This window comes from Lampris incognitus, chromosome 3 (assembly GCF_029633865.1).
Source record: "Lampris incognitus isolate fLamInc1 chromosome 3, fLamInc1.hap2, whole genome shotgun sequence".
NCBI classification, from domain to species: domain Eukaryota; kingdom Metazoa; phylum Chordata; class Actinopteri; order Lampriformes; family Lampridae; genus Lampris; species Lampris incognitus.
In genome coordinates this window covers 70,783,346-70,807,937 of record NC_079213.1, presented here as the reverse complement: position 1 = coordinate 70,807,937, position 24,592 = coordinate 70,783,346, and the positions used below count along the sequence as shown (strand labels likewise).

Here is a 24,592-nt window from a genome sequence, read left to right as displayed (position 1 = left end):
GAGGAGAGGAGAGGAGAGGAGAGGAGAGGAGAGGAGAGGAGAGGAGAGGAGAGGAGAGGAGAGGAGAGGAGAGGAGAGGAGAGGAGAGGAGACGAGACGAGACGAGAGGAGAGGAGAGGAGAGGAGGGGAGTGGAGAGAAGAGAAGAGAAGAGAAGAGAAGAGAAGAGAAGAGAAGAGAAGAGAAGAGAAGAGAGAAGAGAAGAGAAGAGAAGAGAAGAGAAGAGAAGAGAAGAGAAGAGAAGAGAAGAGAAGAGAAGAGAAGAGAAGAGGAGAGGAGAGGAGAGGAGAGGAGAGGAGAGGAGAGGAGAGGAGAGAGAATTGGAAATGAACCACAGAATAGGAAGATGGACGTAAGTGGCATAAACAATGGAAGACCAAAATAAAGGTCTTGAGTGAAACAGACAAGGAGAAACACCAGCAAATAAATAGTATATTCTTATAGTCAGGGAGATGGAAAATAAGGAATACAATATAACATGCCTTTTGGTATGTTATTTATGTGTGACTGACACAGCTTTTGATGACCTTCAGCCCATCAAGCATTACAAACACCAATAACTCTTCCATACTGACTAGTGACCAAAGGAATACGGTGAAAGGGTCAGCATGTGGGAGACGACCTTACAAAATAATTCCCTTCAACACAGATCATGACAGCACGTGTGTGCATTTGAAGTTCAATGCAAGTAAACGCCTAAACTAAATGGGCTCTCATCAGCATACTGTTGCATTACTGGGTCAAGTCTGTGAAAGGCAATACATTTTTATAACTTTATATGATTCACTTTCATTTAATCAATGTGACAAAGAGGACGTTTTCATTGTCTTGATGTTTGTGGGTTACCTAGTCACCAAACCATGTCCGTGTACCTGTCTGAGTCTGCGTGTCAGCTGCTTTATGAGGAGTGCATTGCATGCTGGGAGAGCTGACAGAGGACTGGGGTCTGTGTGATGAAGTGATGGATGGAGGGACAGAAGGATGGCAAGACATGGCACCACTGTGGGAGAGACAATCTGGAAATAAAAAGAGTGTACTGTCATCAGGAGACATGGTGGACTGGAATAATAAGATGTGGAATCCGAAAAGTTTCACATCAAGTGTGTGTGTGTTTGTGCATTCTGTGTATGTGTGGGTGTGTGTTTTTGTGTGTTCCTGTGTGCGTGTTGGTATATTACTTTTTCTTTTTTTGACCCCCCCCCTTTTTCACCCCAATTGTATCCGGCCAATTGCCCCACTCTTCCGAGCTGTCCCGGTCTCTGCTCCACCCCCTCTGCTGATCCGGGGAGGGCTGCAGACTACCACATGCCTCCTCCGATACATGTGGCATCACCAGCCGCTTCTTTTAACCTGACAGTGAGGAGTTTCACCAGGGGGACATAGCGCATGGGAGGATCACACTATTCCCCCCCAGTTCCCCCTCCCCCCTGAACAGGCGCCACAACCCACCAGAGGAGGCGCAAGTGCAGCGACCAGGACACACACCCACATCCGGCTTCCTGCCCACAGACACGGCCAATTGTGTCTGTAGGGATGCCCGACCAAGCCGCTGATCGAACCGCTGATCCTTGTGTTGATAGGCAACGGAACAGACCACCACGCCATCTGGACGCCCATGTCGGTATATTTCTCTGTGTGTCTGTATGTGTAAGAATGCTTGCATGTGTTATTATGCCTGACTTGTATGCTAAGAAAATACTGAATGCCAGAATCTTATTCTTAAATAAACTGCATTTTTACTTTTACAGTATTTTGAAAAATGCAGCAGGGATAAGAGAGATAGAAGATGGCACATGGTAATTGTCAAGAACCTGACTGTTAAATCTCACTGTATCCCAGGTGTGTAGCACAGCACAGGCTTCAGCTTTTAGCCGTAGAGCCTCGACATCTGTGGCTCACTTACCTGTGCTTGCACTGATGGAAACCCCTGTGTCCTCCTGACCAAACTCACTGGCGGCATCCATTTCAGAGCAAAGCTCCAGGCCCTCATTGGTGGAGCCCTGCTCGTCGGACACAAAGGAGATGCGGTCAGAGAGGTCGGTGGTCTCGGATAGGGCATGGCTGCTGCAGGGCGTGTCGGAGCGGTGAGGGTAATGATGAGACTGGTGTTGGTTTAGTTTGGCACGGAGCGACTCGATGACCTTGTCCTTCTGCTGAAGCTCCTTACTTAGCCTGTTAGCACACACACACACAAACACAACAGAGAAAGAGGCAATCAGTGAGGGTCTTTCTTTGTTTGGTTGTTGCATATTTAATAAGATCAAATCTAAATAGTAGTCTGTCTTCACTGGTATTTTCATGAAGCTCGTTTTCCAGCTACCTCTGTAACTAAGATCCATTTTTTCGCTCAGTCTCTCCTCAGCCATATTAAGGGGAATGAGAAGTCTGGAAACTCTTAGCACCATAAATGTGCATGGAAGGGTACATAAAAGATGTCCTACCAGTTCTTCCAAACCACAATTATTGAACATGCTTGCACACAACACGCAGCTTTATTTTGTGAGCTACATATTGTGTGTGTTTTATGATGGAAAGGAAACAAGCCAGCAGTCAAAGCTTTCTGCACAAAGTCCGTCATGCATAACTCTGTTATACCTGATATAACTATGTTATTCATATTTTGTATATTATGTTAATACACATGTTGCCTAAAGAGTCGCCTGTGTGTGATTGCAAGCCATTTTGTAGCAGGGTTTATACAGGGGAAAGTTCTGCGACTAACTAGAACATGATGTGAATTAAGTCACCCCAACCCATTCAACTTTGTGGCCGAGGGGAAACGGGCAGAACTAGCAGGCAAATAAGCCCATAGTCACCCTTTATCCATACTGTACTGCACACGGCTGATACAAACGCTGTGAGGAAGCCTATGACTGCTACGCATAAACACATGAATGCATAATCTCACACATAGGCAGATGCACACAAAGGTCTTACACAGGTGGCTCAGCATGTGAATGCAGCTACACATAGCATACACTGAAGCACACACATACACACATTCTTGTACTTCTTTCTATCTTTGTGAGCCCCCCCCCCCCAGGAATTACCTTCATCCTCTAGCCCTTAACCCTAATGTTAACCATAAGAATTACATGCCTAGCCTTAACCCTTTCCCTAACCTAAGCCCAATTCTAACCCTGAACTTAAACCCGAGCCTTAACGTCATAAAAAACCCATTATGAAATGAGGACTGGCCAAAATGTCCTCACTTTGCAAAAATACCCTCACTCTGATTGTCATCTTATCTCATCTTCAGTCCGCTTCTCCGCGGTCGGGTCGCGGCGGCAGCAAGCTAAGTAGGGCACTCCAGATGCCCCTCTCCCAAACAACGCCCTCCAGCTCCTCCTGGGGGATCCCAAGGCGTTCCCAGGCCAGATTGGACATGTGGTCCCTCCAGCGAGTTCTGGGTCTACCCCGGGGTCTCCTCCCAGTTGGCCATTCCTGGTAAACCTCCAAAGCAAGGCGCCCAGGAGACATCCTGCGCTGCGAAGGAGCAGCGACTCTACTCCAAGCTCCCTCCGGATGTCCGAGCTCCTCACCCTATCTCTAAGGCTGAGCCCAGACACCCTACGGAGGAAACTCATTTCAGCCGCTTGTCACTCTGATTGTTATAAAATCAAATTAGTCCTCACAAAGATAGAAGTACAAGAACACACACACACACACATTGTAAAGTTTTTTCCTATCAAAAACACCTATTCATTAGAGAAGCAAATTGTATGTCTTTTTTTTTTTTACAACGTTCCTTTGTATCTTTTAAGTCATGTTCCTCCAACCGCCAGGAGGTGTGTTTCCCATCAGCCTGCTGGTTGTTGTAACCGATTACTGATGGGTTGACTGATGGTCTCCATTTGTTATTGTTTTATAATGCGTCTCTATGGGCTGGTAATGACCAGATCTGTCTGTAATCAAAGCCATCTCTTCCCCCCGCCTCTCCTGTCGTCCCCCCTCCCCCCCGAGTGAGACTGGAAAAGATGGACGAGCAAACTTGCAAAGTCACACAAATGAGGCAGTCCGCAGTACAATTAACACCACGAGTTGGATAACGCAGCCTCCCTCCCCCCCCCTACAACAGCTGATTTGATTAACAGTAATGTGTTGGCGCACAAATGCTAGGATGAAGGTCACTTTTCTAAGCCGGTGTCAAGCTGTTTCACACACATACACACACAGAGACTGATACACACGTGTACAGACACCCACGCAGTCACAATAAGCCACACACCACGTGTTCACGTGCTTGCACACATACTATGACCACAGTAAACTGTCCACTCTGTTTTCTATTTGATATCAGCACCTCAAACTGTAACGCCAATTTCCCAATGGGGACAATAAAGTTTCTATTCTATTTTTTTTTTTACCCCCCCCTCCCTTTTCTCCCCAATTACCCCACTCTTCTGAGCCGTCCCGGTCACTGCTCCACCCCCTCTGCCGATCCAGGAAGGGCTGCAGACTACCACGTGCCTCCTCCGATACACGTGGAGTCGCCAGCCGCTTCTTTTCACCTGACAGTGAGGAGTTTCACCAGGGGGACGTAGCACGTGGGAGGATCACGCTATTCCCCCCAGTTCCCCCTCCCCCCTGAACAGGCGCCCCGACCGACCAGAGGAGACGCTAGTGCAGCAACGAGGACACATACCCACCTCCGGCTTCCCACCCGCAGACACAGCCAATTGTGTCCGTAAGGAAGTCGGAGCTAACACGGGGATTCGAACCGGCGATCCCCGTGTTGGTAGGCAACAGAATAGACCGCTATGCTACCCGGACACCCAACCTAGTCTATTCTGTTTATATTCTTTTCTGTCAGTCAGTCCTAAAATCACTAATGTGTCACTCATTCTTTCACTTGCTCGACAAACACGACGCACTTCCTGAAGATCTCTCTCATTATCTATCATGCTGTCATCGTCCTTTCTGGTTTTTTTTGTCAGTCTTACTTGTTTAGCTGTACAAGCAGTGTTCTCCTCTCCCTGTCCGTGTGTTTCTTCAGCAGGGCCAGCTCCCTCTCCTGGGCCTTCCACTCCCAAAGAGAGAAGGAGAAGAGAGAGTCTCTGTACAGCGGGCTGCTCTTTGACAACATGGCCTTCCACAGCGGAGCCATAGGCGCCTTATGTGCCCCGCTCAACTGGCCCTCCTGTACCACCCGACGGCCTTCTCCCCAGGCTACAGATTGGCCATCCCTGCCCCCCTGCGTGTCCTCCTCCTTTTCTGCCTCTTTCACGGCCTTGTCCTGCAACGCGCCGGAAAAACCAGCACGGTCGCGGTCGTCACAACTTGTCTCCGTGACAGCTACCCTCAGCCCGCTCTCCACGCCAACCCACAGCCACTCATTAGCTTAGCAGCCCGGTTTTGATCTCATCAAGAGTGAGCAACAGCAGGTACGGTGGAGACGTCGAGCGTGAGCGAGGGATGAAAGGATAGATGGAGAGATAGAGGGATAACTGACTGTGTGAGCAATCAGATGAAAAGCTAAGCAAATCCCTGGATTAAGGTGCCAGAGACAGGGCTCCCTGTGGAGATGGGATCTGGCGCTTCCCTGCTAGGCTCTGCTCTCGATGCTGAGTGCGCGCACACACACACACACACACACACACACACACACACACACACACACACACACACGGATGCCAAGGGTGTGTGAGCTGGAACGACAGGCGGTGTTTTCAGAGATTTCCAGACAATTCTGTGATGGTGGAAAGAGTTGAGAAACGCAAAGAGCACCACATGAAGGCAGTGTGTGCGGGCCGAGACTACAGGAGGTCGCCCAAATACTTTGAAAGATCCAAAAAAAGAAAGACTCTGAGGGCTTTGTGAATGTTCTGTGACAACCGGGTGTAGTCCCAATACTTCTTCTATATGCCTGAATGCCCAGGTCAGTCAGAGGGCGATGGGTGGCATCACCAGGAATAGACACAGTGCAAACCCGGATCGATTAAACGTTCCCTTCGTCCCAGCACCGCCCGGATGAATGTATTAAACGTCCACCGCGCTGCAGCATTATCAGTTCAGTGGAATCCTAATCCCATCACAATAATATGAATTGACTTGAAACCACATTAAATGACACGAAACAATGCGAGCTGGGAGCAGTCCGGTCCGGCTTCAGTTAGAAGCAGCATCGTGTCTCTCGCTATGTGACCCGGGCTTTGTTGTCGAGGGGAAAATACAGCACTCTCACTCCCCCCTTTGTGTTCTCTTGCTCACCTCTCTCTAACTTTTTCTTCCTTTGGCACTTTCTGTTGCCTTCTCTTTCTCGCCCCTTCCCTCTTATTTCTAATGAATGACTCCTCGATTCCACTCCCCTCCGGTGCAGCAAAGCTCCTGAACTGAATACGTCCCGTCAGCCTCCAGGAAGAGGCTCCTCTTAACAAGCTCGACCAAAAAAGAAGAAGAAAGTTTGTTCTCGTCCCGTCCTTCCACCAGCAAACACACTGAAGATAAACAAGGAGAAATAACGATGGGGGAGAAAACTGAGAGGAGGAGGGGGGAGAGAAAAAGAGAGATGTGCGTATGTCCGGATGTCTGGGCCTGAGGGTCCTGGTGTTCACGCTGCACTGACCATCCGAGACAGACGGGAAACAGAGGCTGAATAGTCACACACAAAGCTGCGTATCCTCTTTCTCTCTCTCTCTCTCTCTCTCTCTCTCTCTCTCTCTCTCTCTCTCTCTCTCTCTCTCTCTCTCTCGCTCTCTCTCTCTCTCTCTGTGTTTTCTGAACACACACCGTCACACAACTCTGTTACGTCAAGCTGCAAAATTTGTCCCGTCTCCTCTGACACAAGAACGAATTTGGCGGTCCTCTTCCGTGAACAAAAGCGGAGATCCTGAGTTTAGCTTCAAATTGCGATCCACACCGGACAGTGGAAGACTTCAGATAAACTTCCTTTTCAAGAGAATGAGTGATTCTTTTCAGCCACTCCTACAAAGAGAGGATGCTCAATCGAAGAACTGTTCCCAAAGAGGGAAAGTGCGACCTGATGTCATGAATTATTCTACTTTGTACTCACGGACATATTGAAAAACAAAATATAGCCCCTAATTCTTTTGTCATCTGCTCTTGTGGTCCGACAGTTCAAGATCGCGAGAGAGGTGAACATTACAGCATGTGCTGCTCTTGATATAGTAAAGCGAAGTGGACGCTCTCTAGCTCTCTATCTCACTCCCTCTCTCTCTTCATTTCCCTCACCATTCTCTCTGCCTCTCTCTCTCGGGTTTGCCCCGCCCCCATTTCTCTCTCTCTCTCTCTCTCTCTCTCTCTCTCTCTCTCTCTCTCTCTCTCTCTCTCTCTCTCTCTCTCTCTCTCTCTCTCTCTCTCTCTCTCTCTCTCTCTCGTTCAGCTTTAGCTGCTCCTGACCTATTTCCCTCTCCATACAAGGTCTTAATAACTTAACCTGATTAGGGGCCATGTCAATATTCCCCTTAGTCCAATGCATCCAGCAACAGCCTCAGCCACATTACACGAGCCACACGTATGCACTTGTGCTGACTTTGACACACTTATTCACATACCCTAAAAGCACAAACAAATGGCACTCACATAAACTACCATGTGTGAGTGTGCATGTGCGCGCACACACACACACACACACACACTCATATAAAGACAATTTCTCACATTTTACATTTGCTGTGAGACAAATTAAAGCTTATCCTCTCTTGTTCATATTTGGACTCACAATTATGAGGGTGGCCTAAATGTAATTGCTCAAGATAAAAACACAGTTAAGTCTCTTCCACATCTGGTTAGCCATCTGCGCTGCAGCTACATATGACAGTAGCTAGCTCTCTCTCTCTCTCTCTCTCTCTCTCTCTCTCTCTCTCTCTCTCTCTCTCTCTCTCTCTCTCTGGGATAGCTCTGATTACCCCCCCCCCCACTGTATTGTGGGGTTTGCCAGGGCTTGATCCAGCTCTCGACCCTTCTCCTTAAATCCAGAGGACAAGCTCTAACTTCCTCACTGTGACCCCCAGTTCAACTTCAACTTAATCTAAACTCCAAGAGAAAAACAGAAAAGAAAAAAAAATCCTGATACTAACGTGGAAACTGCATCTCCAACTTGCACGTACTTTTATATTGTTGTTGGAGAGTCCTCTGTGGATTTATGAATGTTGCCGAGTCTTTCTCCAAAGCAATAACCAAGGAAGACTCCCCAGATGATTTCATGAAGAGATAAGAGCACACTAGAGCGCTACATCAACAAGTCCATGGGAAAGCTTAGCAAAGTTTGGAGGAGCTCTTTATTAACAAGTACCTTTTCGGTGACGTTATGAGTTGTTTCTTAAATATTGAGTTTACTGTCAAATACTGTTGCAGTAAAGAATCTTAGTTCTGTTCATGAGCAGTTTTCTGCTAGTATAGTACCGATGTACAAAGAGATGTGTTATGAAACAGAATTAAGGGCAACATTAAATGTTACTGGACAAGTGACTCATCTGGAAAGGGTAGACAAAAGCTGTGCTTTCATCATAAGTCTGAAGTGGGACTAAAGCAGGGCTGTACTGGCAATGTTCATTAAAAAAAAGAAAAACATATACACCGTTATATAACATTTAAGCAACATGCAATGAGAGGACATGATACAGAGTCATATGTTGTAAGGAGTTAGGAGGCACAGCATGTTATTCTTCCACCCAGCAATATAATTCTTAAAGAATAACGAGACAAAATTGTGGCTATGAGACAAATAACTATAACTGGTTAACATTAATATTCAAACGAACTGCTACACACTTGCAGGCGCATGGTTACTGCATATCAACTGGCTTCAAATGTGACCCAACCAATCATGAACCGAAGACTGGAGCTTCTGGTTTTATAATATCAGAACCCCTTTCTCTCTCTCTCTCTCTCTCTCTCTCTCTCTCTCTCTCTCTCTCTCTCTCTCTCTCTCTCTCTCTCTCTCTCTCTCTCTCTCTCTCTCTCTCTCTCTCTCTCTCTCTCTCTCTCTCTCTCTCTCTCTCTCTCTCTCTCTCTCTCTCTCTCTCTCTCTCTCTCTCTCTCTCTCTCTCTCTCTCTCTCACTCTCTCTCTCCATTTCTGTGACTCTCACTCCCCTCCACACAGATATTAGTCAACTTGCACATGCAAATACACACATATAAAAACAACCATCCTAATTCCAAACTGGCTGTACCAGCAGCAAGGCCATTTGAGGGGTGCCGTGTGTGTGTGTGTGTGTGTGTGTGTGTGTGTGTGTGTGTGTGTTTAGGGGGAGTGAGGGTGGTTGAGGTCACGTACACATACTCACCCCTCCCATCCACATACACAGACAAACACAAAGTAATTAGTCAGAGGTACAATTGTTCTTTTAGCAGACAATTTTGAGATGTGATTCAGTTGTGTTAGACCAGAGTAAGACCTGAGCAGATTGCAGCATTGTGACATATCAATCATGTTGTGCTGCACTTCTCCTTTTCTCACTCTCCCCTGCTTCTCCATTATTAAGCTTTCTCTCACCTCTGGCTGTGTTCCTGATGGTTTTAAGATGGCGAGTGTCCAACCTATTAAAAAAACAAAACCTGTCCTTGATCCAACCCTACCAAATAACTACACACCTATTTCAAAACTACCACTCATCCCCAAAATTCTTGAAAATATCGTTGCACAGCAGCTCCTTGAGGTCATTCAAGGACACAACATATTCAATAAATACCAATCAGGCTTTCGCCACCAACACAGTACAGAAACGACACTACTAAGAGTGACAAATGACATCCTCATGCGAGCTGACAATGGCAAACATTCTATTCTGGTCTTGCTTGACTTGACTGCTGCATTTGATACTATTGATCACTCCATCTTGGTTGAACGTTTGAATAAGTGGGTTAGTCTCAGGGTCTGCTCTCGGTTGGCTGTCATCCTATCTGTCTAACAAGAAGTTTCAGGTTGCCATAGACAACTTCGTGTCCTCAACTGCCCCTATACTCTGTGGAGTTCTGCAGGGTTCAATCCTTGGTCCCAGCCTTTTCTCAATCTACATGTTACCTCTAGGCAATCTGGTTAGGAAGTTCAGTTGCATCTCTCACCAGTGCTACACTGATGATATACAGCTGTATTTATCTGTTAAGCGAAATGATATGAGCAATATTGGTACCGTTCATGACTGCCTGGCTGCTATTAAGGAATGGATGTCACTCAATTCCCTTCAGCTCAATTCAGACAAAACTGAGGTTCTCATTATTGGTCCTAATAAGTTTGTCTTAGAAGTGAAACCTTGTCTCAGACCTCTGGCCACCAATGTTAAACCCTCCTCAAGAAATCTAGGTGTACTCTTTGACCAAAATCTGAATTTCGGCCTACACGTAAACAAGCTTGTGCAAACCCACTTTTTCCAACTCCAGAACATCGTAAAAATCAAATCAATGCTATCAACCAGAGATCTTGAATTACTAATCCATACCCCAATTTTTTCACACCTCGACTACTGCAATGCTCATTTCTCCTGCCTCAGCCAAGAAGCTCTGTCCTGCCTGCAACTCATGCAAAATATTTCAGCCAGGCTTCTAACCAATACCAAACTTTGTTCCCCACATCAAACCAATCCTCACATCCCTTCATTGGCTCCCAGTAAATTATAGATTAGACTTCAAGGTACTGCTTATCGAATATAAGGCCCTATATGGTCTTGCCCCTTTATACATTTCATACATTTCCGAAATTTTGCATCCTCACTCCACCTCTAGGCCACTCAGATCTCCTGACCAGGGTCTCTTGTTTATACTCCGCTCCTTCCGCAAATCCAAGGGTGACTGTGCTTTTGCCGTAAAGGCTATGTCCCTCTGAACAGTCTCTTCCACTCTGTTAGATCAGATGAGTCTTTAAATGGCTTTATAAAACGTCTCAAAACCCAACTCTACTGACTTGCCTTCCCTGTAATGGGGCTGTAATTTGTTTTGTATGCATCTGTATACATGCATGCATGCATTTTTTTTCCCCTGTATACAACTTTATGTGTATGTTTTTTTTCTGTGTCTGTATCTTGTGCAGCACTTTGAAGCTTTGTTTTAAAATGGTGCTATATAAATAAACTCTTACTTACTTACTCTCCTTTCTTTCTTTCCCTTTTCCCCCTTCTCTTTTCTTTCCTTCAACTCTGCTTGCTTTTATTATTTTGTCTCCATCTTCCTTGTTCTCTTCTTCTAGTTTTATTCTTCTCTATCTATTTGTCTTTCTTGCATCCTCTAATTGCTGCCAGCCATCTCATAGCTGACCAAAGAAACTGGCTAATTCATGACCTGGCAAGGGCACCAATCAGGCGCTCCTAGTCACGACTCCTATGGGTGATCGAAAGTTCATCCAATCACAGCGCTTCTCTCTAGCATGTACTGCCAGAGGTGCTGGACGTGGTGATGTCACAGCAACATCAGCAGCAGCGCATCCCTGACATAACAAGTTAGCTCTGATGCCAGGGCTGAGGGGCCCCTGCCAACTGCAACGAGCTTTCAGGCATCAAGGGTGACACAGTGTTCAAGAAAGGAGTCAAATACAGGGAAAAAATGTGTGTCAATTTAAGGTAGAGAGGAAGCTAAGATTTTTTTGACCAAATAAAACACTGTCTTGTGGTGGTAAGATGTGGTAACGTGTTTGTTTTTATTAAGTGCGAGACTCTTTTCAACCTTAAAAACCAAGGCAATGCTTGCCACCACGGCAAGAAGCCTACGTATACTCAACTGAGTATGATGACAATTGTTTGAAAGCATTCATCTTCCACAATTTGATGTATATCTGATCAAAACAGATCATTAGGGTGGGACATTGCAAACTGTCAAAACTTCCTGCGTCCTCAGATGGATAAAACCAAACTAACAGGAACGCAACGAGGGGATTTTGGGGAAAGGGAACTGGTCTTTATTGGAGCGAGAGCAATCAACAATGCAACAGCTGGCACTTGTCTCTTATGGCACTTGATTGTTAGCTACCTGAGAACTATTTTGAAAAATGGGATGGAGGATGCAGTTTTTAAAGGATAAGTGGCGGGGTTACACAGATAGGTTTCATCAATATTGTAGGTTTAAAAGTTGATGCACATTCAAGGATACACAATGACCCAAACATCAGAAGGAAACCGATTCATTTCAGCTTATCTTTAAAGTGATAGAAGGTTTAACTTATTCATATCTGGAACATGAGCTATCAGCCTTTACTCACTGTCATCACTCTATCCAATTGGCCCAAGCGTTATTCTGCTACGGAGTTGATTAGCCCTGTTGTTAATTAGCCAGTAGGACCGTTAATCATTACTCAATGTCCATCTGATAATACAGCCCCATGGAACAGACACTGGCTATTGCATCACAGATCAATGCTTTCCAATAGCATCTACTGTTATAGAGTACTGGAAACCATGGCAGGAATTCTGTTGTCGTTATACACAGACATACAAGGACGCAAATACGCACAGACCAAAAGGCACGTACATGCATACACACAAACACATAGCAATACAGTTTAGGTAAATTAGCACTGACTGGATGGCAAGCAGCTCTGTCTTATCATCTGGATCGTCTGGATGATCTCCTGTTGGAAAGGGAACAAAGAGCAATTACATCATTAACTGGCATAAGAACACTGTGTGTATTTTGTGTGTGTGTGTGTGTGTGTGAGTGTTTTGCATCCACAAATGTGCATGTGCTTGTTGGTGCGTCTATGTGCACAACTTTGGACGAATATGAACGCATTAAGAACACATGACATCAACACCCACAGCACAGCCCATGTGCTATAGCACCACCTTTTGCCAGTTAACGTGTGTTACCGTATCAAAGCATATATGGGTGCGTACAACGGAGTATCAATCTGTGTTCACTTTGAGCTCTTGAGCATATGTAACCGTGTAATATATTCATAAATGTGTCCCACTCACGTCCGCTGATCTTCGCACTGACTCGTTGTGCCAGAGCGCTGCTCTGTGCCAGCTGGTCTCTGAAGCTCTGGCCCATGTAGTAGTCTATATCGTTGGCTCTCAGCAGCTCTTCAAAGGCCTTCGTGGTGTCTCCCAGATGTTGATTTAGGATGTGGCACACGCCTCTGCCCTCCCGCAACCGCTGGCGTAGGTTGGACAGCTCCTTGGCCTGAGCCTGGATCAGCCTGTCAAATTTACTGCGAGAAGAACGACAGACAGGAAGAGAGAGAGAGACAGACAGAGAGAGAGAGAGAGAGAGAGAGAGAGAGAGAGAGAGAGAGAGAGAGAGAGAGAGAGAGAGAGAGAGAGATGTAATGTAACCACAATGATTATTATTATGGTATTATTGTCAAAGGTTTAATATGGCATTATTGTCAAAGGGTAATTTATGAGTGTGGTGTCTTTTAATCTCAGCACCAGAGACAGCATCAGAATCACTATGCTAAACTAATTTGCTAATTCACTGGACAGTTTGGCCACATGACAAAAATGAGACAGAACAGTCCTCAATACCCAGATGGGAGCACCGTGGTACTCACAGACCAATCCATTTTGACTGAGAGCCACATTTGCGCACAACCAACTGTTAGCAGTATTTTGTTTCAAATCTAATAACAGGGAATAATACGGATAGAAACAAACGAACCAAAGAAGTTTAAATATTTTCTATGTGAATTCGTAGTGTTAATCAGTTCAACAGCCAAATTTAGGAGACAATATCATTCGTAAGCTAATCTGCCTTAATATTTTTCCATTTTCTAGTGCCTTCTTTGTTCATATCTTTTGCTGTCCTTGCTGATTGTTAATGAATGTGCTGCCTTTGTCACATCTGCCAACTGTTTCCTAATGAAGTCCGTCAAAGGAAATATTCATTAAAATCTATACTCAAACTAAATTGAATAAAATGGTAAATAAATGGTAACTGGACTGCATTTACATAGTGCTTTTCTAGTCTACTGGCCACTCAAAGTGCTTTACAGTGTATGCCTCACATTCACCCATTCACCCACACATTCATACACTGATGGAGGAGGCTGCCATGCAAGGTGCCAATCTGCTCATCAGAAGCAGTTAAGGGTTCAGTGTCTTGCTCAAGGACACTTCGATACGCTCTCTGGAGGAGCCAGGGATCGACCCAATGACCTTCCGATTACTAGACGACCCGCTTTACCTCCTGAGTCATGCTGCCCCAAACCAAATCAAATCAAATCAAATCAAATCAAATCAAGTCAAGTCAAGTCAAGTCAAGTCAAGTCAAGTCAAGTCAAATCAAATCAAATTTCCATGTGCCAGGTGCTGGCTGAGCTCTGACGCTGCCTTACCCTGGCCAGGTGGCAGCCTTTCCATCCTCACTGGCAGACATCTTGCTACCTTTCCTCAGTTGGTCTTCCAGGGCGCCTATGCGGGACACCAGCTCTTGGAAGTCCTTGTCTGAGTAAAGGTTACGCGATGAGGGCATCGGGCCGCCGTCAGAGGACTGCCAGCCCTCGTCATCTTCTGCCCCACTCTGGGAAGGCGAGGCCTGGAAGGACCAGTTGACTTTACGGGGTGTGGAGGGTCCACAGTCACTGGACACGGACAGGGAGCGCAGGCGGCTCTGGAGCCCACGGATCACCGCCTGAGAGCGAGACAACTGTGAGCGTAGGTCCTCCACAAGCCGCTGGAGAGACTGGACCTCGTCCCCATAACCAGCAGGCTGGGAGCTGGTCTTTGTGTAACTACTGCTGGTGTTGGCAGGCCACCACTGGGAACCACACTCCAGAGAAGTGCACATCTCCAAGTCATCAAACTCTGTCAGAAATGATATATATATAACATTATTCAAGTTGCAGTCCTGAAGATTGTTGATCGTTTGTCTTTGTTTGACTTACTGACACCTAGGGGGGAAACAAGGTAATCGCAGTGGTGTTTAACCAGACATACATGCAAATTGAGTCATCAGTGTTAGTCATCACCATGGCAAGTAGAAAGGTTCAACCTGGATTATAGCTATCTATTTTGTAGTATTTGCTCATAAAGTTCTTTTCTAAAAACCTCTATCTGCTCTAACCACCACAGCTTTACCTTTTCTTCCATCTCTCCGCTGTCTGCCAACTTTTTATGCATTTGGCCATCATTATGAAAACGTAAAAATAATTTTCAACGAGCAACTACAAAGGATGCATAATTTGGATATTTGTGCATTAGCTATTGTCTTAAAAAAATTCAGAGATAAAGTGTGTTATTGTTTGCATCTGGATTTTTAAGATCGTAAATTTAGATGTTTAAATACAGGCAAAAAGCCATATTTCTTGGACCTTGCTATCAATGAAAACAACAACTCTATCAATCCCATATGTCAGCGTCATTCACGTGTTTCATAATAGGCTGTGTATGTAAATGTGCCATTGAAGTCTGTTGTGTTCTGTCACGGCATTCCTTTGCTGCCCTCTGGTGTTTTCATAACATTACTACAGCCTTATAATAACTTCCCCAGGCAATGCTAGTGGATCAGAAAATGCTCGCGTGCTACTGAGTAGAGATACATTTCCTGATTAAGTATAGTTTGATTGTAAACTGAACCCTTTCTGGGGGAAAAGGTAAAAAACAAAGAACAAACGGCGACCCAGTGTTGTCCCAGACCTAGGTAGAGGTCATAATAACACCGTGTGAAGGATCAAGGATACCTGGGCTGCTGGTGTCCTCTCTCTCCGCCTCGTTCTCGCTGCGGCCACACGTCTCATAGCCCAGGTCCTGAAGGTCAACCTGGATCTGTTTACTGTCCTGTTGCACAGATGTTTCAGCTGCAGACAGAAAGAGAAAAGAGTCTCACGCCAGCTCAAGTATTATCTGGAAATCCATCCGTTCAATCCCTCTGAGCTGTTTGACTGGTTTTCTGAAGCTATGTGGTGGGTCAGTGAGCTGGGAGACCCTCCTGCTCATTGGGTCCAAACCCCGTTGTCAGCGAGCATTCACTGAATCCCTTAAAATCAACAGGGATGCTGATCTGTTGCTGGCACTGTGCCCTGACCCTACTGTCAAGGGGGCAAGCAAAAAGATTCCTTAAGAAAGTTCATGAAGTTATACATTATTAAAACTAGTTTGAGCTTCCTTGATATTATAAATATTGAATTTTGTAGAAATAGAAACAGAATTTTGGCTCACTGCATATCAACTCTGAGACACATTAATATTTTATTATCAGAGCAAGGGGTCTGCCATACATTGAGTGCTTGGTAGGGAATTCATTTCCTCTCTGATAGAACATTTGGGAGAGACAGGAAATGAAACCGGACAAAGTCATACATCAGATTCTAATCCATAGCGGTATTAAAAAAAACAAACACAGGAAATACACCTTTGCAGGTCAAGACACCAGGACATCCACAAAGTTCAGTATATTTCTTAATACATTCTGAAACTCTGAATAGGAATACAGCAGCGGCAGCGGCAGCAACTCAAGACACCAAAAGAGACACTTCCTCATCAATGGACACTCATACGGACATTGAAGAAGTCATGTTAAGGTGATCTCGCTAATTATCTCGCTAATTCAAACAAAGTTGTCTATGGAGGACTTCCATTTAGAGGAAATCCAGTTAGTTTCCAAGACACCTTGTGCTCAGACTCGGTGTGTTGTCAGCACAGTGTATACACACACACACACACACACACACACACACACACACACACACACACACACACACACACACACACACACACACACACACACACACACACACACACACTCACATCACATCACATCACATCACATCACATCACATCACATCACATCACAATCACATCACATCACATCACCACTTACTGAGTAGGTCCCTATAGTCCTTGAGCTGCTCGGCTTGGGCCTGGACGGTGGCTTCAGACACCATCAGTTTCTCCTGCAGCTCCTTGCTCTCCTGCTGGAGACGAACCGTCTTCTCACGCATCACAGTGGCAACAGCACTCTGCTGGCGGCCGGCGGCTGGCTCGTTCTCCTGCATGGCAAGCAAGGAAAATGTAACACAAGGGCGCTGTGAGTCAAAATGCAGTCAGGTCAGGAACAAAAAGATCACCTACACAACACTATGGTTATGCAAGTCCTAAAAAGCAAGAGTAGCTTAAACTGGGTTAGTTCAAATTTTAATCAACAGAATTTGATCTGTTATGTTGGATGTCTAACCATTTACACAGCTACTAATTTTTTCTTTGTTTTTTTTTAAATATTCAACATTTGAAGTTCATTTTGCTTCAATGAGCCGATGTGAAAAGAGGTATATCACTCTGCAGATGACACAGACATAAAGTATTGCACTTGATTATGTGGATCTTTGACTCTATTAATATAGGGTTTAAGAGTTTGGATATGTATGTATATGTGACTGTGTGCATGCATATCCTTTCCAGTTTCTTCTTCTTGAGATTTTTACCCCTAATTTACAAAGATAAAGGCAAAGAACAGAATCTCGCAAATTTCTATTGTTAACGCATACTTGCACTTGCTAAAAATACACAACGGAGGAACATTCAGAAAGGTGAGCTTTGAAAAGCCCCATGGTGCAGTATTGACACGAAGTATTGCTTCCCCTACCTGTGAGGAGTGGGACAGCAGGACCCCCAGGTCCAGAGACACAGGCCTGTTTCCTCTCCTCTGTCCCTGGTTGTCTCTGAGCTGCGGTTTGGCTGGGCACAGCTCACCATCCCAGGTGTCCCACTGCTCAGAGTCTTCACCTTCCTCTTCCTCCTCACTCCCTTCTATAGTCACATCCAGCTCCTCCTCCTCTTCATCCTCAAGCGCCTTCTGTTCCTCGCATTGTTCATCGGTGCCAGGCTGTGCTCCTCCAGTCAGCCGCTGCTTTAAATCTTCATTCTCTGCACGCAGGCTGAACATGGCTCTCCTGTAAGGGGGGGCAGAGAAACAGTCAATAGTGCTCAGGTACAATACTGCAAGTATAGTACTGCACTTTTTGTACACCATTAATATCTTACAATTTTCAAAATAATACATGTGCTTGACTTGAGCAGAGGGAAACATTCTTCGGCAAAACTTTTCTTCAGACAAACCTGTGCTGAAAATGGGACTTTGTGTTGGTCTCAAAATCTTTTTCATTCAGTGCTAGATCTCAAAAGGTTGAACAATTTCCTGGAAAACCGCTGCACATAACATAAACTGGCATCGCCGAGTGACTCAAACATCAACCAAGCCATCACTCGGCAGACTGGCTTACCTCAGCTGTGAGAGGGAGGAGAAACCGGCCTTCTCCAGCTGAGCCTTGAGCTCCCCCAGCTCTCTCTCCACCGCCCTCTTCTGCTCCACCAACTGTTTGACCTCGGCTAGCCCCTGGCCCTCAAATGAGATATCCTGGGATAAAGATGCCTTTCCTGCATCTCCAGGACCCTGATAATACGGTGGTGACAAAGGAGGAAAGAGGGCTCACTCTTTCTTTCAGGAGCTAAATTCATAGCCTGCAACTAGCACAACTCACTAGCAAGTCCCTAGGGGATGCACTGGTGCTCATTGAGGGATGGATATGGTGATCGCCCTTGTAAATTGGAAAGTGATCCAAAAGCATCAATGCCGTTAGCTAACTTGTAAAAAAAAAAAAGAAGCATTTTTTAAGGGTTTATCATTGGCAAGATGAATAATGAACCGGGTTTCCGTTTCGGTGAAACATGCCCTAAATATAAAAGTCGAGGTTGTCTGTATTCCTACCATCATGTTGGCCAGGACCCTGGCAGTCAGTTTGGACTCCTCTTCATCATCGATGCTATCAGCATACTCACTGTTGGCATCATCATCCTCTCCTTCTTCATCTTCTGTACTCAGTTCTATGAAAAGAAAAGAAAAAGCCAAAACAAATCAATAATATGAGAATACAATGAGAAATATATACCCACGTGCAAATAACAGAAACTGTTAACTGTGTTAGAAACAACAATTTGTAAGATTTCATAGGTTGTTTGTGGTGTTAAATCGACGATGAACTGTTTGTCTAGTTCTCCGTGCATATAGAGAAAATCCCTGTTTGCCAAATGACAGAAAAAGACAGAAAAAGGCTTTCGGCTCTCTGACAGGAAAAAAAAAGGCTTTCAGAAATACTACAACAACCAGTGCTTCCTATTTCTCATAGGATTTATTCCCCCTGTGGTTATGGTGAAACTCAATATCTCAAATTACTCTTTAAGAGCAACATAACAGCCACTGTGTAGCCACTGGGGTTGGTAGTAGCATTAAATAATATTTGAATGCAAATATGACGCACATATTGAAAAAGCATCTTGTCTTTGCAGACATGGTAGTAGCTCAGAGACATGGGTTGATTACTGTACTGAATGATCACTGATCCTGCGAGGGATCAAAGTACAGGGCACATGCATGGCGTTGTCAGCGGTGCATCTGGTCCCCTGGCAAGACCTTGATCCCATGACCATGCACATTAGCCAAAAAGCTGGAGCATCGAATACTGGATGCCCATCATCCAGAGCTTCTAGAAAATCTCCAGCCAAAACATATATGGTGTTAATTTTAACCCCAGATCCAGACTAGGATATAATCCAATATGTCAAGATACTGAAACGGGCTTAAAAGACGGCATGCGCCAGTCGGAGAGGCACTTGTAAAAAGGCTTATGATGACCTCATAGAATGGGATTAAGGGCGAGTTCTTGAGAACCACTTGCCTGAGGAATCTTAATTGCAGCTGGGACCACATGCTGGCCCTGGCTCTAGGACTGTAGTGTCTAAAGAACGAATGAGAAACTGAAGACTACCCAATTTCCTGCAGCCTCGTTATTGTGACAATCATAGAGCTAGGAAATACATCTGCTCTTACTATGCTGACTACATATTACTCTACCTAATAGTCTACTACATAATAGTAGTTAATACTAACACATAAACAGGCCCAATTACTATTTGAAATAAATCTGGTAACATGCCGATAAGTGGCTGAAAGTTTGTGGTGTAACAGAGACAATTGGATTGTGGCAACTGTGCAAAGCAGGAAGGCTGGTTTACATTGGGCATTAAAATAATGGATGTGGCAAGTGCTTTATACGTGTGTTATATCTTAATTATGGGTCACTGTGGTTTCTTGCTCACTCACATACACAAATGATTAGGTTAAGAGCTAAGATGTATTACCGTGTCATAAGTAGGGTATTGATGAAGACTTGGGCCCAAATTAGGTGGGCTAGATGGACCTCTTGCATACTGTACACCAATACATGGAATTATTGTAGCTTTATTTATTGAAATGCTCAACAGTATGTAAGGTTCTACATGATTTTCATTCTAACCCTGGTATAAGGTGCTTATGTCTTACACGAGAAACTGCTGAAAAGCCTGCAATGCAAAAAAAAGTGACTGTTCTTTACATAATATCAAAACTACATCATAGATGTGCAAACATGACACATTTTACATTAATAAATTCAAAGAGAAGACTGAGAAGAAAGTAGCCGCATGTTACCTCCGTCCACGCTTCTTCCTGCGGTCCAGTGTCACGCTCAATTTTATGGTATTAAAAATGAATCACAACTAAATGGTAATTCATGGTTGTTGAATGGCATCTAGCCTCATAAAATCGGAAATACGGAAGCAAACACACAGTACATTGCAAACACAATTCTAAGCATTTTCTACATCAGCAGCAGCTGCAAATTTAGTATTTAAATATCGATAAAAGACGTGCCGAGTCTAATTATTCTTCTATATTCTTAGCTGAAATGTAAGCTAGCAGTGCAATTTACATCATCCTACAGTAAAATGCTCAAAGAGCACCAGCATGCCACTAAACAGGCAAAAGGCACACAGATTACATACGTTAGTTAGTATACAAACCAAATGTTCTGCCATAACACAACACACAGTATCACAGATTGACAAAGTAAATAATCTTTGATTGACTAAAATTTAAAAAAAAATCTCTTGGGATACTTTTAACAGTGAACAATTAAATGAATTGCACAATTTTTATATTAACTTTTATAATTGCACCAAAAACTTACAATGAAAAAAAAAACATTGTTTTTTTTCTTTCTTTTTTTTTGCAGACACCCTCATACAAATTGCCACCCAGAATAAAACCCGAGTCAACTAGAATCCCACAATCACAGAGTCCCATGATCTCATAATCCCATGAGTTAAGGAGTTTCGTTCCAAAATGAGGTATCCACCATTGAAAAGAACTGACACTCAAAACGAGAGCAGAAAATTAAAACAAACCGTAGAGCTTTTTACAGGATGGTACAGGGACCGATGCTTTTGTACCGTGGTCTGATCACAGACTGTATGAACAGGATAAACTTGATAGATGTGGAATGTTTTTAATTTTTCCCCAGAAGGATACACAGTATTTTGGAGTACAACTCCTGAATTAAGATTAGTGACTCGGCTAAAATGCTCCAATCACTGCTACCCCCTTACCTGCTAGGGTTCAAGTTCTTCTTTGTACCAAGGTTGTATTCTTGCAAACAAATGTCTTATTTCTGACATTTAAAACATTATTAAGCTTCACTCAATAAGGTTAATTTTCCTGCTAGCTTGCAGCCAGTAATTCTCAGTGTTGGCTTGCTTCCTTCTGCTAGAATGGAATCGACTGGCTATGGCTTTAAGACAAAAGCCAAAAAGATGGGATGGTGCCCCAATCCATAAGGTTCCATCACCAATCATAACAAATAACAACAAATGTTAGTACTGACACCCAGAAGTCCCAGGAATTAAAATCACATTAAATTAGTAGGACCACCACCATGCGCCACTCCACTCTGATAACCACCACTGCCACCTTGTGCTTGGGAGTTGCCATTACAGATACTGGCCCATGCTCTTCTGATGCCCACCTCCAAATTCGGACTGCCGGTTGTTCTGTCGGTCCCTGCCTTCGACAGGGCCTCTAGCTGGGGGCAAATCCTGCTGGACCAGGCTTTCCCTCAGCTCCTGGATTTCCTGGGTCAGTCTCTCAACCAGTGAAAGGCTTGAGGGCTCTACCAGCTGCCTCTGGAGGCTCTGAGTTACATGCACAAAAGTATTAAAAATATCCACAGAGAAGGCCATGTGTACATGTACATACACACACATAATAATAATAAATCAATCTTATATAGCGCTTTTCAAGTACTCAAAGTCACATACACACACACACACACTAGATCCCCTCACTCCCTCATACTGACCCTAATGATCTCTTCCTTGACACTGAGCGTCCTGATTAGGGAGTCCAGCATGGAAGTTTGACTCCTGTTCTCCTCCTGGGCCTCCTTCTCCCTCTTCAGGGCCAAACATAACTCTTCTTGCAGGGCCTGGAGCTCTATACTGGAGTCTGGCCCAGAGACAGATCCTGATCCAACACATGACACCTGAAAACCAGAGGTCAGCTGTCTGCGGAGCTCCTGGAGCCTCGATGTCTGCTCATTCATCACCTCGCCCAGCCTTCCCGCAGAGTCCTGGAAGATGATGAAGGAAGAACAGGATTTAAAAAGGCAAAAAAAAAGAAAGAAAAAAGAAAGAAAAACAAACTATACAGTATGACTCATAAAGGGAACAGTAAACACAACAAGATACAAGTGACTTTTAGAAATGACAGAAATAAATGGAATGGGTGATACTGAGGTCAATTTTTATGGATAATAAAAAAAAAACCAAAATTCAAAGAGACTTACATTACACACACAGAGAGAGAGAGAGAGAGAGAGAGAGAGAGAGAGAGAGAGAGAGAGAGAGAGAGAGAGAGAGAGAGAGAGAGAGAGAGAGATTAATGATTATGTTTTTAATCAGCACCATTGGGAGTCTTATTAGGGAAACTTGCGATCTTGACCATAATAGCCCTGTGATAGACCCAACATAGTGCCCATAGTGCCCAAACATAGTTATTCAGCATTTGTCTAATCCCAAGTCAAGTTCATTTCTATTTTCAGCTGAGACTGTTGCTGTTTTCGCCCTAACATGACATCTATTACTAGTAAATTATATCCTAGTTACAGAACCAATTCACCCTTTTCCATCCATCCATTATCCAAGCCGCTTATCCTAATTAGGGTCATGGGATGCTGGAGCCTATCCTAGCAGTCATTGGGCGGCAGGCAGGGAGACACCCTGGACAGGCCACCAGTCCATCACAGGGCCTTTGGACTGTGGGAGAAAACCGGAGCCCATTCGCCCTTTTAAACAACCTAAATCCAGTACCTGGATGTACTGGTCCCTCGTACTGATGGTGTTGAGCAGATCCTGAACCTGTGCCTGGTGTTCCTGGGCTTGGCGGGTGCGGTCTGAGAGCACCTCTTGGAAGAGCCGGTCTTTGAGCTGGAGACGGACCCTCAATTCCTCCAGAACATTGTTGGGACCTTCCTTGAACTGGCCCAGCAGGGAACGACACATATCCTTAAAGGGCAGGATATCGACACGTTAGGATAAAAACACAGGAATGTAAAGCACCAAAGAGGAAGGGAAGGTGAAACTGAATGAGAGAGAGAGAAAGAAAGAATAAGAATGGAAGAGAACATTAGACAGATACTTTATACAGGAAAGAGACAGTGAATTCTAGGAAACGCTCACATGCCCCCTACAAACCTCAAAGATTACAAAAAGAGCTGAGACAGCCAAAGTGAATGAGAGAGAGAGACAAAGAAATAGACAATAAATGGACCTGAAGTCAGTCGATAACCCAAGCAGAGCTTTGTTACCATAACGGGGTGGAGCTGATTGGTGCCGACTGCTCTACTTTACCTCTGCCTCCTGGGTGCGTGAGCGCAGGGCGGTCTGCAGCTGGTTGATGAGTGTGTCCCTCTCGCTCAGAGTGCGACCCTGCCGCTCCTCATTCTCTCGCAGTTGGCGCTGTGCACTCCTCCAGGTCTCACTCACCTGCTCCACCTCCAGACTCTTACCCCGCACCAGCACCTCCAGGCTCTGACACACACGCACACACACAAGATGGTGGTAGTGAGGCTTTTTGAGACGGTGCATTTGTGTGTGTTCATTAAGGGAGACGGCCCCAATTTGATATACCAAATTCGAACTGACGACATTCAGATTCAGACAACTTTATTTATCCCAGAGGGGCAATTCAGTTTTACAATCTACCCAGACCATACACAAACTCACAGATAAGTGGCAATCATCAGTACGTCAGAGACGACAGACAGATCAGGACATGGGCAAGAGATGCACACTGTCACCCTCATCTGGCCTCGCACACAGACTCACACCAGGACCAGGCGAAGGATAAAAATTCACATAAATATGTTTGTCAATCAGCGAAACATTAATTTAAATAAAATCTGTTAATTTGTATTGTTTGTTTTAGGCTGATATGTAAAACCATGACACTAATTTTCTAAGGTTTTCCTCTCCATTGTTGTGTGCACAGAAAGCAAAAATTCAAAGTTGAATTGATGTAATGATCACCTGACAGCTAATTTGACTAAATAGCCTGCTTTTATTATCAGGATCAGTGCCACACCATTTAGTGAAAAAGTCATATTGTGATTATTGTGGACAATATCGCGATTGTGATACAATAAACAAATTTATACATATACAAATAATACAAATTTGTCGTGTTGCCGCGACATGTAGCCACTTTAATTTTCTGCTCAATATCGCTGAGCTTGAATCCAAAATATCACCATATAACAGAGGTCGTGTTTTTTTTTTGCCACCAGTTCATCAGTGTTAACCTGCTCGTTGTCATCGGTATCCAATTTTCACTTCTTTCT

At 44.5% G+C, this 24,592-nt stretch overlaps 1 protein-coding gene across 1 annotated transcript in view; it reads right to left on the bottom strand.

Moving 5' to 3' along the window:
* Positions 1-24,592, bottom strand: part of pde4dip (phosphodiesterase 4D interacting protein) — a 48,300-nt gene that overhangs the window by 15,272 nt on the left and 8,436 nt on the right. Inside the window, 15 exon segments of the mRNA XM_056276788.1 lie at positions 512-573; positions 872-1,015; positions 1,903-2,171; positions 12,469-12,517; positions 12,864-13,099; positions 14,225-14,693; positions 15,569-15,685; positions 16,708-16,876; positions 17,470-17,776; positions 18,107-18,276; positions 18,592-18,707; positions 21,722-21,887; positions 22,055-22,324; positions 23,064-23,258; positions 23,604-23,783. Of these exon segments, the coding sequence (XP_056132763.1) occupies positions 512-573; positions 872-1,015; positions 1,903-2,171; positions 12,469-12,517; positions 12,864-13,099; positions 14,225-14,693; positions 15,569-15,685; positions 16,708-16,876; positions 17,470-17,776; positions 18,107-18,276; positions 18,592-18,707; positions 21,722-21,887; positions 22,055-22,324; positions 23,064-23,258; positions 23,604-23,783 (2,919 nt within the window).